Here is a 15958-nt window from a genome sequence, read left to right as displayed (position 1 = left end):
AGTGGAGGGCAGAGAAACCCAAGGCAAAGAACCAAAAGGGCCACTGTACAGCAAAATTCTAAAAGGACAAAGGGTGTTAATAAAACAAGCCTGAAGGCTTTGTGTCTTAATGCAAGGAGTATCCGCAATAAGGTGGATGAATTAATTGTGCAAATAGATGTTAACAAATATGATGTGATTGGGATTACGGAGACGTGGCTCCAGGATGATCAGGGCTGGGAACTCAACATTCAGGGGTATTCAACATTCAGGAAGGATAGAATAAAAGGAAAAGGAGGTGGGGTAGCATTGCTGGTTAAAGAGGAGATTAATGCAATAGTTAGGAAAGACATTAGCTTGGATGATGTGGAATCTATATGGGTAGAGCTGCAGAACACCAAAGGGCAAAAAACGTTAGTAGGAGTTGTGTACAGACCTCCAAACAGTAATAGGGATGTTGGGGAGGGCATCAAACAGGAAATTAGGGGTGCATGCAATAAAGGTGTAGCAGTTATAATGGGTGACTTTAATATGCACATAGATTGGGCTAGCCAAACTGGAAGCAATACGGTGGAGGAGGATTTCCTGGAGTGCATAAGGGATGGTTTTCTAGACCAATATGTTGAGGAACCAACTAGGGGGGAGGCCATCTTAGACTGGGTGTTGTGTAATGAGAGAGGATTAATTAGCAATCTCATTGTGCGAGGCCCCTTGGGGAAGAGTGACCATAATATGGTGGAATTCTGCATTAGGATGGAGAATGAAACAGTAATTTCAGAGACCATGGTCCAGAACTTAAAGAAGGGTAACTTTGAAGGTATGAGGCGTGAATTGGCTAGGATAGATTGGCGAATGATACTTAGGGGGTTGACTGTGGATGGGCAATGGCAGACATTTAGAGACCGCATGGATGAATTACAACAATTGTACATTCCTGTCTGGCGTAAAAATAAAAAAGGGAAGGTGGCTCAACCGTGGCTATCTAGGGAAATCAGGGATAGTATTAAAGCCAAGGAAGTGGCATACAAATTGGCCAGAAATAGCAGCGAACCTGGGGACTGGGAGAAATTTAGAACTCAGCAGAGGAGGACAAAGGGTTTGATTAGGGCAGGGAAAATGGAGTACGAGAAGAAGCTTGCAGGGAACATTAAGGCGGATTGCAAAAGTTTCTATAGGTATGTAAAGAGAAAAAGGTTGGTGAAGACAAACGTAGGTCCCCTGCAGTCAGAATCAGGGGAAGTCATAACGGGGAACAAAGAAATGGCAGACCAATTGAACAAGTACTTTGGTTCGGTATTCACTAAGGAGGATACAAACAACCTTCCGGATATAAAAGGTGTCAGAGGGTCTAGTAAGGAGGGGGAACTGAGGGAAATCTTTATTAGTCGGGAAATTGTGTTGGGGAAATTGATGGGATTGAAGGCCGATAAATCCCCAGGGCCTGATGGACTGCATCCTAGAGTACTTAAGGAGGTGGCCTTGGAAATAGCGGATGCATTGACAGTCATTTTCCAACATTCCATTGACTCTGGATCAGTTCCTATGGAGTGGAGGGTAGCCAATGTCACCCCACTTTTTAAAAAAGGAGGGAGAGAGAAAACAGGGAATTATAGACCGGTCAGCCTGACCTCAGTAGTGGGTAAAATGATGGAATCAATTATTAAGGATGTCATAGCAGTGCATCTGGAAAATGGTGACATGATAGGTCCAAGTCAGCATGGATTTGTGAAAGGGAAATCATGCTTGACAAATCTTCTGGAATTTTTTGAGGATGTTTCCAGTAAAGTGGACAAAGGAGAACCAGTTGATGTGGTATATTTGGACTTTCAGAAGGCTTTCGACAAGGTCCCACACAAGAGATTAATGTGCAAAGTTAAAGCACATGGGATTGGGGGTAGTGTGCTGACGTGGATTGAGAACTGGTTGTCAGACAGGAAGCAAAGAGTAGGAGTAAACGGGTACTTTTCAGAATGGCAGGCAGTGACTAGTGGAGTGCCGCAAGGTTCTGTGCTGGGGCCCCAGCTGTTTACATTGTACATTAATGATTTAGACGAGGGGATTAAATGCAGTATCTCCAAATTTGCGGATGATACTAAGTTGGGTGGCAGTGTGAGCTGCGAGGAGGATGCTATTAGGCTGCAGAGTGACTTGGATAGGTTAGGTGAGTGGGCAAATGCATGGCAGATGAAGTATAATGTGGATAAATGTGAGGTTATCCACTTTGGTGGTAAAAACAGAGAGACAGACTATTACCTGAATGGTGACAGAATAGGAAAAGGGAAGGTGCAACGAGACCTGGGTGTCATGGTACATCAGTCATTGAAGGTTAGCATGCAGGTACAGCAGGCGGTTAAGAAAGCAAATGGCATGTTGGCCTTCATAGCGAGGGGATTTGAATACAGGGGCAGGGAGGTGTTGCTACAGTTGTACAGGGCCTTGGTGAGGCCACACCTGGAGTATTGTGTACAGTTTTGGTCTCCTAACTTGAGGAAGGACATTCTTGCTATTGAGGGAGTGCAGCGAAGGTTCACCAGACTGATTCCCGGGATGGCGGGACTGACCTATCAAGAAAGATTGGATCAACTGGGCTTGTATTCACTGGAGTTCAGAAGAATGAGAGGGGACCTCATAGAAACGTTTAAAATTCTGACGGGTTTAGACAGGTTAGATGCAGGAAGAATGTTCCCAATGTTGGGGAAGTCCAGAACCAGGGGTCACAGTCTGAGGATAAGGGGTAAGCCATTTAGGACCGAGATGAGGAGAAACTTCTTCACCCAGAGAGTGGTGAACCTGTGGAATTTTCTACCACAGAAAGTAGTTGAGGCCAATTCACTAAATATATTCAAAAGGGAGTTAGATGAAGTCCTTACTACTCGGGGGATCAAGGGTTATGGCGAGAAAGCAGGAAGGGGGTACTGAAGTTGCATGTTCAGCCATGAACTCATTGAATGGCGGTGCAGGCTAGAAGGGCTGAATGGCCTACTCCTGCACCTATTTTCTATGTTTCTATGTTTCTATATACAAAGATGGGAGGAAAAGCAATGTGTGAGGAGGACACACAAAATTTGCAAAAGGACATAGACAGGCTAAGTGAGTGGGCAAAAATTTGGCAGATGGAGTATAATGTTGGAAAGTGTGAGGTCATGCACATTGGCAGAAAGAAATCAACGAGCAAGTTATTATTTAAATGGAGAAAGATTGCAAAGTGCTGCAATACAGCGGGACCTGGGGGTACTTGAGCATGAAACACAAAAAGTTAGTATGCAGGTTCAGCAAGTGATCAGGAATCTGATGAAATCTTGGCCTTTATTGCAAAGGGGATGGATTATAACAGCAGGGAAGTCTTGCTACAGTTGTACAGGGTATTGGCGAGGCCACACCTGGAATGCTGTGTGCAGTTTTGGTTTCCATGTTTACGAAAGGATATACTTGCTTTGGAGGCAGTTCAGAGAAGGTTCACGACGTTGATTCCGGAGATGAGGGGATTGACTTATGAGGAAATGTTGAGTAGGTTGGGCCTCTACTCATTGGAATTCAGAAGAATGAGAGGTGATATCGAAACGTATAAGATTATGAGGGGGCTTGACAAGGTGGATACAGAGAGAATGTTTCCACTGATAGGGGAGACTAGAACTAGGGCGCATAATCTTAGAATAAGGGGCCGCCCATTTAAAACTGAGATGAGGAGAAATTTCTTTTCTCAGAGCGTTATAAATCTGTGGAATTCGCTGCCTCAGAGAGCTGTGAAAGCTGGGACATTGAATACATTTAAGACAGAGATAGACAGTTTCTTAACCGATAAGGGAATAAGGGATTATGGGGAGCGGGCAGGAAAGTGGACCTGAGTCCATGATCGGATCAGCCATGGTCGTATTAAGTGGCGGAGCAGGCTCGAGGGGCTGTATGGCCTACTCCTGCTCCTATTTCTTATGTTCTTCTGAACAAATGCTCCTGGGGTGCTCCAGCGCACGGCCATCCAGTGAAACTTGCCACTCTAGTCTTCCCTTGGACCTGGTGGGTCTGCAGTGATTCTGACATTGGTCCCCAAGACAAGCCGGACAGAAAGGTTAAATTCATTTTCTTAAATTTTAAAACACCACCAGAATGTCTAAAGGCAACTGGAACCTTCTGGCTTCTGAACCCAATCATCATCCAGAAGGCCCCTATTCTGGAGGCCTGATGCACAGCCGAAGGCCTGAACCTCTGCTTGTTTACTCCTCTTCTGCCAGAGCTAGACACTGCTGGAGATGTCCCCAGGCCATGTTAGTGGCCCAGGATAGGAAATACTGATGCTGCTACTATGTCTTGTGATATACTGCTTCTCTGCATTGCTGGGGAAGAGGAGGGCAGGAAAAATATACCGTTAAATGACCCTTTGATTTGACTCATGCTTACCTAATCTAGATTGTTTTACTAATATATACTCAATATTTGTTTTATAAATTCATTTCTGACACACCCTACCAAAACCAGACCATTTAGGAATGTGAGCCAACAATTGGCTTATTAATAATGCAGACTCTCAGCCACCTCACGACAGAAAGGAGGAGGTCGGGGGGGGGGGGGTTAACCCTAAAAAAGGGGAATGCGTCCACAAATCGGCACTTAGCTGTTTCTACGGCGATGGGTTGTGAAGCATACTTGTGGCGCATCTTGAGGCTCCTACGGTGCAATTGGGAGCATGATTTAAATTTATCAGCTGGGTTTCCCAGGGCTCAGGAAATCCGACAGTGAAATGGAGGCGGGAGTCACTGGCTACAGAAGTGCGCACTTCTTGTGAGCCAGAAGGAGCAGGAATGCTCTGCCTCTGGTCCCTCAAAGGCACCTTTAGCCTCCTCCTGCCTATGACGGCCTCTGTCTACCCCTGTCACGATCGGCAATCTCCCCGCCCCCACTTCAGCCCTGATCTGAAGCCTGTTCCATGATCCGATCTGACGCCAACCCCCTCCAGCCTTGATCTGAAGCCCGTGATCGCAATAATGGGATGGACTTTGCAGTCAGTAGTGAACAAAGGAGGCCAGCCATTTGTTATACTTGCACTTTCACAGATTTTCTATCGGCTTTTGCACTGGAAGTTCCTGCCAGCCAACTATCGAAAAAGCTTGGTGCCCTCTTCAGGGAATTTGCGATTGCAACTTCACGCCATTCAATGTATTTGAATGGAATGGGGAACCAGTCAGCGAGATATTGTTATCACACAGCTTCTGGAGAAGCAGCTCATTGCGGAAAGCAGCTTCCTGATTTCCGCATTTAACTGCCGGAAGTTTCTGTCCGATTTCCACACAAATAACGGTGAACGTGTTAGCCACACAGTTACTCCCAGTGCAAAATCCAGCCCAATATAACCTTTAAATTAAAGAAAACAACTAGCAGTGTGCCTTGTTATGGATGTACCCTGAAACTCCAGGAATTTTCATTTTAATTGAGAGAACTCTAACTTACCGCACATGTATCCTTTCTAGCTTTATTATCACCAGCACATAACATGTCCTTTGTTATGATAGGATTATAGTCATAGTATGCTTTACTGTTGCAGACCTTTCTGTCAATGATGTTTACATTTACTTCCCTCAGGGTATCAGATGCTTTCAGGATTTCAGGATTAGTTGTTCCCCATCCTGCAACTCTGCACTTGGTTCCAGCTTTGACATCTTCTGTTGATTTCGGCAGCTTCAGAGTTGACACATGCTTGTTCAGAATAGCCTCTTGGGCCAACTGTCCCAAATTAACAGAGAAAATAGACTGGATTATTAGTTTTGCTGCAAATGTCACGGGTCAACTGTGACACATTAAACTGAAAATATTTGATTTTAATTTTCAGTCCTAAATTGTTTTAGCTCACAAGAGCTCTACTCTGTGATCACAGTCGCTTATGGTCATCTCTTTCTGCACAATCTAAATCTGCAATTAGCTGTATGAGCTTCCTGAATTTTTTTGTCTCAGCCTTCAGGAAAATAAACTTATTTCTGGGATCATTGCCTGTGCACCCATGTCTATGACAATATGATGCCACATTTCTATACAGTTTGTTAAAAAGCATAAAAATAACTGTTCACAAGAATGTTCAAAATCCAAATCCATTCCTAGCATGATACCAAAACCCGCACACACAAATTAAGTCAGACAAATAATAACTGTAAAATACTACCAGATTCTAGACATCTTCTCCCATAATTGATCTGACTTTTGAAAACAGCTCAAAAACAGGAATAAATATCAATAAATATTAGACTTCAATTCCTTTCTTGGGTGTTTGCCGATGAATAAGGATGCATTGCACTGACACTACAGTTAAAAAAAGACTTGCATTTATATAGAGCCTTTCACAACCACCAGCGCTTTACAGCCAATGAAGTACTTTTGGACTGCGCTCCAAATGTGGGAAACAAGGTGTGAATGCACGGTAAAAACAGCCAAGATTAACGTGTGCTTCAGAAAATGAGGTGGGGGTTTGCCAACACCTGGCCCACCTCATTTACATGCTTCCAGCTCCCCAGGAAAAACCTGGAAGTCCTAGGGCAGCATAAAAGGGGTGGAGCCCGGCATTCCGCAGTTCCCTCTGACCATTATGCTGAGGGAACTGGGCATTACTTGGGGGGCAAGGGTCAGAGAAATTTACCCCCTCCTCGAAAATGCTCCTGGTACAGAGCATTTGAACTTGATAATGAGCTAGATTGGAGCTGAGTGTTGCTATGTATGGGATATTATTCCTTAATTTGGCACCTTCAATAATGCACTAGTTATCAGCTAATTCATAATATACATAACCAATTTTTTTCCATTTTTCCCTTCTATTTCTTTGGAACCTTGTAAATTTATCCTTGTTATGTCATTAAACCAATGCCTGGCAGACTAGTGGAACCGTTGGTGAAATTGTGTAAATGGCTAAAAACAACCATTTGTCTCAGAGTTGTAGCAGGAGATTGGAGAACCTTACAGAAATTCTTCCTGAAGTCTATATTTCCTATTAAATCATAGTTTTGTTCCTTAGCATAGATGAACAGATTCTCAGGCATTTGCATCTTTAACTTAAAGCAGGTGAAATTATTTCTAGGAGTGCTTTTGAAAAGACGAAACATTAATGATAATTTACAGAATAGATTCTTTGTTAGCAAATATTCATACACCCAAAATGTGAACCTGTTTTCTTTTTACAGCTGCCCATTGCCCTGCTGTGAATTTTTAACAATCTCAATTTTTGTTCAACTACCTCGGTACTTGTTATGAAGAACATCTACCAGTAGGTGGCTGTCTAATATAACATCCAGTCTTTGATCATCAGATCCATTTTTGCAGGGTTTCTCATGATTTTTTGAGAAGCCAATCTGACAGAATAAAGAGGTAAGTGGTGGATGGACTTTCTTCCTGAAGCACTGCAGTCTGTCTGGTAAAGATGCTCCCAACATGTTGTTAGGTAGAGATTTTGACCCAACGATGATGAAGGAACGGTGTTATATGTCCAAGTCGGCATGGTGTGTGAGATAAAGGGGAACTTGGAAGTGATGGTGTTCTCATGCATTTGCTGCCCTTGTCCTTCTAGGTCATGGGGGTCTCGAGTTTGGGATATGCTGCTGAAGAAGTCTTGGTGAGTTGGTGCAGTTCATCTGTAGATAGTACACACTGCAACCATGGTTTGCTAATAGTTGGGTGGGTGGATGTTTGGGTTGGTGGATGAGGTGATGATCAAGCGGGCTTGATTGTCTCTGAATTAGAAGGTAGTGGCCTCAAGTTCCACTCCGGAGACTTGAGCACATAATCTCGGCTGGCACCTCAGTGTAATACTGATGGAGTGCTGCACTGTCATAGGTATCATATTTAGGATGAGGCCCTGTCTGTGTTTTTAGTTGGATGTAAAAGATCCCATGGCACTATTTTAAGAAGAGATGGGAATATTTATCCCTCAACCAACATCACTAAAACAGATTAAGAAGATAACCAGATGTATTCCTTTGATGAGTGGATTGTCCTATGAGGAGCGATTATAGAACGGGTCTATATTCTCTGGAGTTTAGAAGATTGAGAGGTGATCTCATTGAAACATATAACATTCTTAGAGGGCTTGGCAGGGTAGATTCTGAGAGGCTGTTTCCCCTGGTTGGCAAGTCTAGAACTAGGGATCATAATCTCAGGATAAAGAGTTGGCCATTTAGGACAGCGATGAGGAGAAATTTCTTCACTCAGTGGGTTGTGAATCTTTGGAATTCTCTACCCCAGAGAGTTATGGATGTTCAGTCATTGAGTATATTCAAGAATGATATTGATAGATTTTTAGGCATTAAGGGAATCAAGGGATATGGGGATAGGGTGGGAAAGTGCAGTTGATTTAGAATATCAGTCATGATCTTTTTTAATGGCAGAGCAGGCTCAAGGGGTCATATGGCCTACTCCTGCTCCTATTTCTGATGTTCTTATGTTCTTAACGTACAGATGAGGGGGAAAAGAAGGGTATCCAAAGCTGGAGCTCCTTGTCTAACTAAATTTTTCGGGGGATAAATTAGGCTACTTTGTGCCTCCCGTTAGGATTATGATGCTGTGCCCATAAGCGACATGGGTGCAGTCAATGGCGCCCTGCACCATGGGGGAGCCCACTATCCTGGCAAAGGCACATGCACGCTTGTGCTGTTTCGCTCTGGTCATGGGGAAGGAAATGTATTCCCTTCTCCTTCTGTACATAGCATCTGTGACCTCGCGGATGCAACAAAAACAGCAAACTGGGAGATGTTGGAAATGTCTATTGTTGCACACTGGAAGGATCTGCTGGTTTAGAAATTGAGCACGATGGTGACTGTGACTGCCACAGAGAGAGCCGGCCTCACCCTGGTCTGAGGCTCAAAGTCTGGTTGCAGGAGGTGGCAGAGCTCTGTCACCACATCCTTGCTGAAGCGCAGCCTTCAAACAAACTGCTCCTCAGTGAAATTGATGTAGGAGAACTACTGCTGGAATACCCTGGGTGGGTAAGATCTCCTGTTGACAGCCCTGTTGACCCTCCTCCCTCTGGCCATATTTTGCTGTCTTTCTCTCTGTCTAAGTTTCTTCCGACGGTGACGTCGGAGCAGGAGGTCAAGTGCCAACACAGTCCCCCTGAAACTATATAAATGTTGGACTTTTAATGAAAGTCACGAATATTTAACAGCCAGAACACTCTTTCAACTGAAAATTAGTGAAATCTGTCAAAACGCTTGTCTGCCTATGTGGAAGTAAGCAACAACCATTATTGGCGGACTAAATATTTTCCCGAATATGGCGCCTTTAAATAACAGTCCTCTAGCCATCTCCCAACTGAAACATGACAGCTGAAGCTGTTGTTGTCAGCAGCAGGCAGTAACACATGAATTTAGCTTCTGGAACAGTAACGGGGTCTGTGTCATTATCGTGCACAGCCGAGCGGCGTGCTTCGTATCTGCTTCACCGCAAAGTGGGAGGCACTGTTCTCACCATGCCCATGTGAAAACCCCCAATTTCGCCCCCTATAGATCTGATTTTCTGGCCCACCCTGGGAGCATGGGACTGTGGGACTGCCTTTAGATATCTATCTGAACAAACGTTCGGTACCTGAAGCAGCATGATGTCATTTTCTGGAGTTCTCTCATCAAACATTGGGTGAGGAAATGTCTTTATCACTTTAATTGTCTTTTTTCCCTTTTGTGTCTTAGAAAGTGAATGTGCTCCAAGGACCACTTTAGAATGTTCCATTTGATAAAGCCTGCAATGGAAAGGTGACTGAGTTATTCAAAACTCCAGAATGCATTTTAATTTTATTTTAGAATTATCCAGGATTATTGCACAAATTTACTTTTGACTGTTTCTATCAGTAGGATTATATGATTAACAGAAACCAGAAGAATTATAATAAGGCGATAAATAGAGGAGACCACACTGATACTGGCGTAATACTACTGGTGTAAACAAATAGTCCTTAGCATATAACATAAGCATCAAAGTTCGAAAGTTTATTAATGTATTTTTCTTTTGTGAATTTTGTACTCATCTAGGTGAGGTATGTTAGTTTTGAGAATAAAAAACTTTCCATTATGGCCACCTCTTGTTGGCACAAAACATTACGAGGTCACTTATATAAAGGCTAGATGCAGTGTAAAGGTATCTCCACCATATATGCCAATCCAAAAAACTAGAAAAAGCTGATCAACAGCTTCAAAAATAATGCACAATCCCAAAAGCTGACAATTCAAAACAGCCCTGACATAGTTCTATTTCATGTAATTAGTCTGAAAGTGTATTTTGGCACTAGCTTGTCACAACTACAGCTGCAGGCAATCCCAATATTCCATCATTTGTGTATTAGAAAATTGTGATTACAATTTGGGGAATTTCCCTTCATTTCTTGTAGAGCTAAGGTATTGGTACTGTCAGTTACTAAATCTGGTCATTGAAAACAATTGTTACGTGCTTGTCACCATGACATGGAGCCACTCTTTTCCCTGAATCTTCGCCCAGTTTACAGAAACTTCTCTGGTTCGTCTCCTCTCCCAGTTCCACACCTGCATTGTGCTGTGCTAACTCTCTCCTCACCTGATATAACTGCAAGCTGTGGTCAATTCTGATCTCCGTAAGTACTGGGGGTGAAAGTAGAACCCGCAGATTTCACAGGCAAATATGGTCCAGTGGACCCTAAGCGTGAACTGCTGAATGTCTGTGTAAACTGCAGATGACATGCATGTTTCTAATCAGCGTGATTGATACAAATGAGGTTATTGCTCGGAATCTACAAAAATGAGGGAATGATGGGATTTTGAATGGTTTAGAATAGAAGTCTAAAGGAGGTGTGGAAGCAACTGGATAACAAAATAACATTTGCAAGATTATTTAGAAATGCTGCCAATGAACAACAACAACTTGTATTTTTATATTGCATCTTTAACGTAGTAAAATGTCCCAAGGTACTTCACAAGAGCGTTATCAAACAAAATTTGACACCGAGTCACACAAGGAGATATTAGGGCAGATAATCAAAAGCTTGGTCAAAATGATAGGTTTCAAAGAGCATCTTAAAGGAGGAAAGAGAGGGAGAGAGGCGGAGAGGTTTAGGCAGGGAATTCCAGAGCTTAGGGCCTAGGCAGCTGAAGGCACGGCTACCAATGGTGGAGCGATTAAAATTGGGGATGTGCAAGAAGCTGGAATTGGAGAGCGCAGATATCTCAGAGGGTTGTAGGGCTGGAGGAAATTATAGAGATAGGGAGGGGCGAGGCCATGGATAAATTTGAAAACAAGAATGAGAATTTTTAACTGAGAACCAATGTAGGTCACAGGAGTGATGGATAAATAGGATTTGGTATGAGTTAGGACACCCACAGCAGAGCTTTAGATGACCTCAAGTTTATGGAGGTAATGAAAAGACAAGGAGACGAGAGAACAATGTAGTGAAGAAACTTGGGAAGTAAAAGAGCCTGCAATATATAAGGACAATATGAGCTAACGACTGCTGGGTATTTGAAATTTGTTGAAGAGGAAATACGTAATACATATTCTAGCAAATAGGAATGATTTAAAAAGTTAACTATTCAATAATTCATAGCAAGAAAGAAGGTTATTTGGCTTTTAATAGTATGCAGGAACAGGATGTTATATTCTCCTTTTCTGGGTGGCTGCACAAGACGACTGAATTTTTCTTTGTAACTTTTCAAAACTTGTCAAGCATTAAATGCTAGGCTGTTTGTGAAAGGAAGGTTGAGATAGCAGAATGTTCAAACAGAGCTGCAAATTTCATTGAAGAATTTCAAAACAAAGGCAAAACTCCCCTCTCCGCCCATTCGTATTTGTCTACTTACTTCCCTTTCAACTCCTGCTCTTTTATTATGAACATGCACTATTAATAATAGCTAGGAGCAAGAAAAAACATTTCAGATGAGGACTTAAATACTGATTAGAAACATGACCATGTACCATCATGAAAGCCACCTGATAGCATGACTACGTATCCACATAAGACATTCATTATTTTTTCTTTATTCATTCCTGGGATGTGGGTGTCGCTGGCTGTGATTATCGTTTATTTGTATTTTAGCAAAGCTTTTGATACAGTGCCACAGAAGAGATTGCTCCACAAGGTTGGAAGACACAACATTGAAAATTGGTTGAAACAGAGTAAGGTTGTACATGGAGCTGAAGCAACATGGAAGGTGATAACTAGTGGAGTGCCTCAGGTAACAGTGCTGGGACGTTGCTCTTTACAATGTATATAAGGGTCCTGGAAGTGAGGATAGAAACAAAACTCTCCAAATTTGTAGATGATACCAAATTACAAGGGACTGCAAACAACAGTGAAGATGCTAATCACAGACAGAAGGATCTGGATACTTTGGAGAGCCAGACATTATTGTATCCTAACAGTATTTGCAAAGGTTGAAATATACCTAAACAACATTAGCAGCTTTTATAAAGGCTACCAATATTTTTGTTCGCATATATAGTCACCGACCCTTAAAAGATCTCAACCTGTGTGACATTATTGTATGACAATTTCCCATGCCCTGCTAATAAGCTTCTAATTTAAGCCCACAGTATAAACGTCAGAAAATTAGGTGAGTGAGCACACAAGGGCTAATAATGCATCACTTGACTAATGCCTAATCAGATGTCGGATTGGAAATCCTACCACATTGTCTTTATGGTTGAGGAAGGGGAGCAGAAAAACATTCTAGCACATTTATTTTTGCAAAGACATCACACAAAAGTTTCCAGACACTGTCCTCTGTCTGTGTCCCTGTGTTTTCGACACATTCACAAAAAAAGTACAAGTAGTGTTATTCCTCAATATTCCCTGCAAATAACATCGACATCACACAGAATAAGAGGAATATATAAACTTACTCTTGGCAGTGTGCTGCAGTCAATACCCATCTCGGTGCGATCAATGCGCCTCCACAAATGTGTTGTTCATTGAGCTGGATTGACACCATGAACGGTCTAGAATTAGGTTTAACCTCACGGCCCCCAATAATTTCTGTGCAGACACCTACAGTAGAAGATAATAAAGAATTCGTTAATAGAATAGTGAGACTGGTAAATACAACTTTTGGACCTGTTAGATACTTACAGCCTTGTAGAGTCAAGAACATTATTTTAAAAATTAAAACCTCTATGCAAAATAAATTGGGCATTTTGTTCATGATGGCAGTGTTAACAGAATAGCTCGTTAACCTAATAGTGTTTGCACAAGGAAGTGGTTTTACTAAGTTATAGAGCAAAGCCGTGAAGTATTTCCTATACCTCTGAGAGCCACATAGATGGCGTTCAGTGAACGTTCATGTGTTGCTACATAGGCAGGTGTCTTGTCTTGACCCAAATTATAGGTTTTATTTTAAATGAAACAGTTTGACGCTAACAACTTAGACCATATATAACTGTTAAAACAAGGAGCAACTTAAGTCAGTGTTAGATTACAATTGGGTTGGATGATTTATAATACAGCTAGTTTAAATAGAATTTACAGTTTTATGACAAATCAGTTTCAATTTGATAAAACCCATCTCTTCACAAAACACTGAGTTACACAGCCACTGAGCCTAAGGAGCTGAAGCACTGCATCTCTAATGTGGGCTGCCAGCATTTCATAGGGTATGGTGTGTCAGGAGGATGTTGGTTAAAAAAAGTCTTCTCAGTGCCCTGCCTTAGGCATTGCTACAAGTTTACTTTGTTTTTTATTTGTTCCTGAGATGTGGGCATCGTTAGCAAGGCCAGCATTTATTGCCCACCCCAAATTTCCTTTAAGATGGTGGTGGTGAGCCACCTTCTTGAACCACTGCAGTCCATCTGGTGAAGCTACTCCACAGTGCTGTTAGGTAGGGAGTTCCAAGATTTTGATCCATCGACAATGAAGGAACAGCAATATATTTCCAAGTCAGGATGGTGTGTGACTTGGAGGGGAACTTCGAGGTGTTGATGTACCCATGCGCCTTGTCTTTCTAGATGGTAGAGGACACTGGTTTGGGAGGTTGCCTTTGGATGTTCAAGATATGGATGTCAGAAACCAATGGTGATAGCATCCTACTAAGCCAAATATAAAAGTAACAATTAATTCAGAACTAGAGTTAATTGAGAGCACATACTGTCAGTGGCAACCGATAAGATACAGGGCAACAGCTACCCTATTGCCTGCAATTTATTGTGTATCTGTAATTTGTAGCTGGCAGCATTAGCCTGAGTCATAAGAACATAAAAACATAATAAGAGCAGGAGAAGGCCATTTGCACCCTCGAGCCTGCTCCGCCATTCAATGAGATCATGGCTGATCTTCTGCCTCAACTCCACTTTCCAGCACTATCCCCATATCCCTTGATTCCCTTAATATCCAAAAATTTATCGATCTCGATCTTGAATATACTCAACAACTGAGCTTCCACAGCCCTCTGCGGTGGAAAATTCCAAAGATTCACCACCCTCTGAGTGAAGATGTTTCTCCTCATCTCAGTCCGAAATGGCCGACCCCTTATTCTGAGACTGTGACCTCTGGTTCTAGACTCCCCAGCCAGGGAAAACATCCTCCCTGCATCTACCCTGTCAAGCCCTGTAAAAATGTTCTATGTTTCAATGAGATCACCTCTCATTTTTCTAAGCTCTAGAGAATATAGGCCTAGTCTACTGAATCTCTTTTCATACGACAACTCCCCCCCATCGCAGAAATCAGTCTGGTGAACCTTCATTGCACTCCGTCTGTGACATATATCCTTCATTAGGTAAGGAGATCAAAACTGTACACAATACTCCAGGTTTCAGCAGGACCCTATATAATTGTAGTAACACATCGTTACTCTCATACTAAAATCCTCTTGTAATAAAGGCCAACGTACCATTTGCTTTCTTAATTGCTTGCTGTACCTGCATGTTAACTTTCAGTGATTTGTGTACAAGGACACCCAGATCCCTCTGAACACCAACATTTCCCAATCTCTCACCATTTAAAAAATACTCTGCTATTCCTACCAAAATGGATAACAACTCATTTCGTCACATTATATTCCATTTGCCATGTTCTTGCCCACTAACTTAGGCTGTCTATAGCCCCTTGAAGCCTCTTTGCATTCTCCTCACAACTTACATTCCCGCCTAGCTTTGTATCTTCAGCAAACTTGGATATATTACTTTTGGTCCCCTCATCCAAATCATTGATATATATTGTGAATAACTGAGACCCAAGCACTGAGGCCCGGAGGTCAGTGAGGAGCGAGAGGCCTGGAGGTCGCCGAGGAGCGAGAGGCCTGGAGGTCGGCGAGGAGCGGGAGGTCGGTGAGGAGCAGGAGGCTTGGATGTCGGCAAGGAGCGGGAGGTCGGTGAGGAGCAGGAGGCCCGGATGTCGGCAAGGAGCGGGAGGTCGGTGAGGAGCAGGAGGCCCGGATGTCGGCAAGGAGCGGGAGGTCGGTGAGGAGCAGGAGGCCCGGAGGTCGGCGAGGAGCGGGAGGTCGGTGAGGAGCAAGAGGCCCGGAGGTCAGCGAGGAGCGGGAGGTCGGTGAGGAGCAGGAGGCCCGGAGGTCGGCGAGGAGCGGAGGTCGGTGAGGAGCAAGAGGCCCGGAGGTCGGCGAGGAGCGGGAGGTCGGTGAGGAGCAGGAGGCCCGGAGGTCGGCGAGGAGCGGGAGGTCGGTGAGGAGCAAGAGGCCCGGAGGTCGGCGAGGAGCGGGAGGTCGGTGAGGAGCAGGAGGCCCGGAGGTCGGCGAGGAGCGGGAGGTCGGTGAGGAGCAAGAGGCCCGGAGGTCGGCGAGGAGCGGGAGGTCGGCGAGGAGCGGGAGGCCCGGAGGTCGGCGAGGAGCGGGAGGCCCGGAGGTCGGTGAGGAACGGGAGGCCCAGAGGTCGGCGAGGAGCGGGAGGTCGGCGAGGAGCGGGAGGTCGGCGAGGAGCGGGAGGTCGGCGAGGACCGGGAGGCCCAGAGGTCGGCGAGGAGCGGGAGGCCCGGAGGTCGGCGAGAAGCGGGAGGTCGGCGAGGAGCGGGAGGTCGGCGAGGAGCGGGAGGTCGGCGAGGAGCGGGAGG

At 44.0% G+C, this 15958-nt stretch overlaps 1 protein-coding gene across 1 annotated transcript in view; it reads right to left on the bottom strand.

The window, feature by feature from the left end:
- LOC139228902 (transmembrane protease serine 9-like) overlaps positions 1 to 13125 on the bottom strand; it is a 38820-nt gene extending 25695 nt beyond the window's left edge. The window contains exons 1-3 of the mRNA XM_070860402.1: positions 12808 to 13125; positions 9532 to 9682; positions 5422 to 5694 (exon numbers count right to left, since the gene is read on the bottom strand). Of these exons, the coding sequence (XP_070716503.1) occupies positions 5422 to 5694; positions 9532 to 9682; positions 12808 to 13106 (723 nt within the window). The 5' untranslated portion in view covers positions 13107 to 13125. The remainder of the gene's footprint in view (positions 1 to 5421; positions 5695 to 9531; positions 9683 to 12807) is intronic.
- Positions 13126 to 15958: the final 2833 nt, after the last annotated feature.

This window comes from Pristiophorus japonicus, chromosome 2, assembly GCF_044704955.1.
Source record: "Pristiophorus japonicus isolate sPriJap1 chromosome 2, sPriJap1.hap1, whole genome shotgun sequence".
Taxonomy (NCBI): domain Eukaryota; kingdom Metazoa; phylum Chordata; class Chondrichthyes; family Pristiophoridae; genus Pristiophorus; species Pristiophorus japonicus.
The sequence above is the reverse complement of the archived record's forward strand: the minus strand, read 5'-3'. Positions and strand labels throughout refer to the sequence as shown.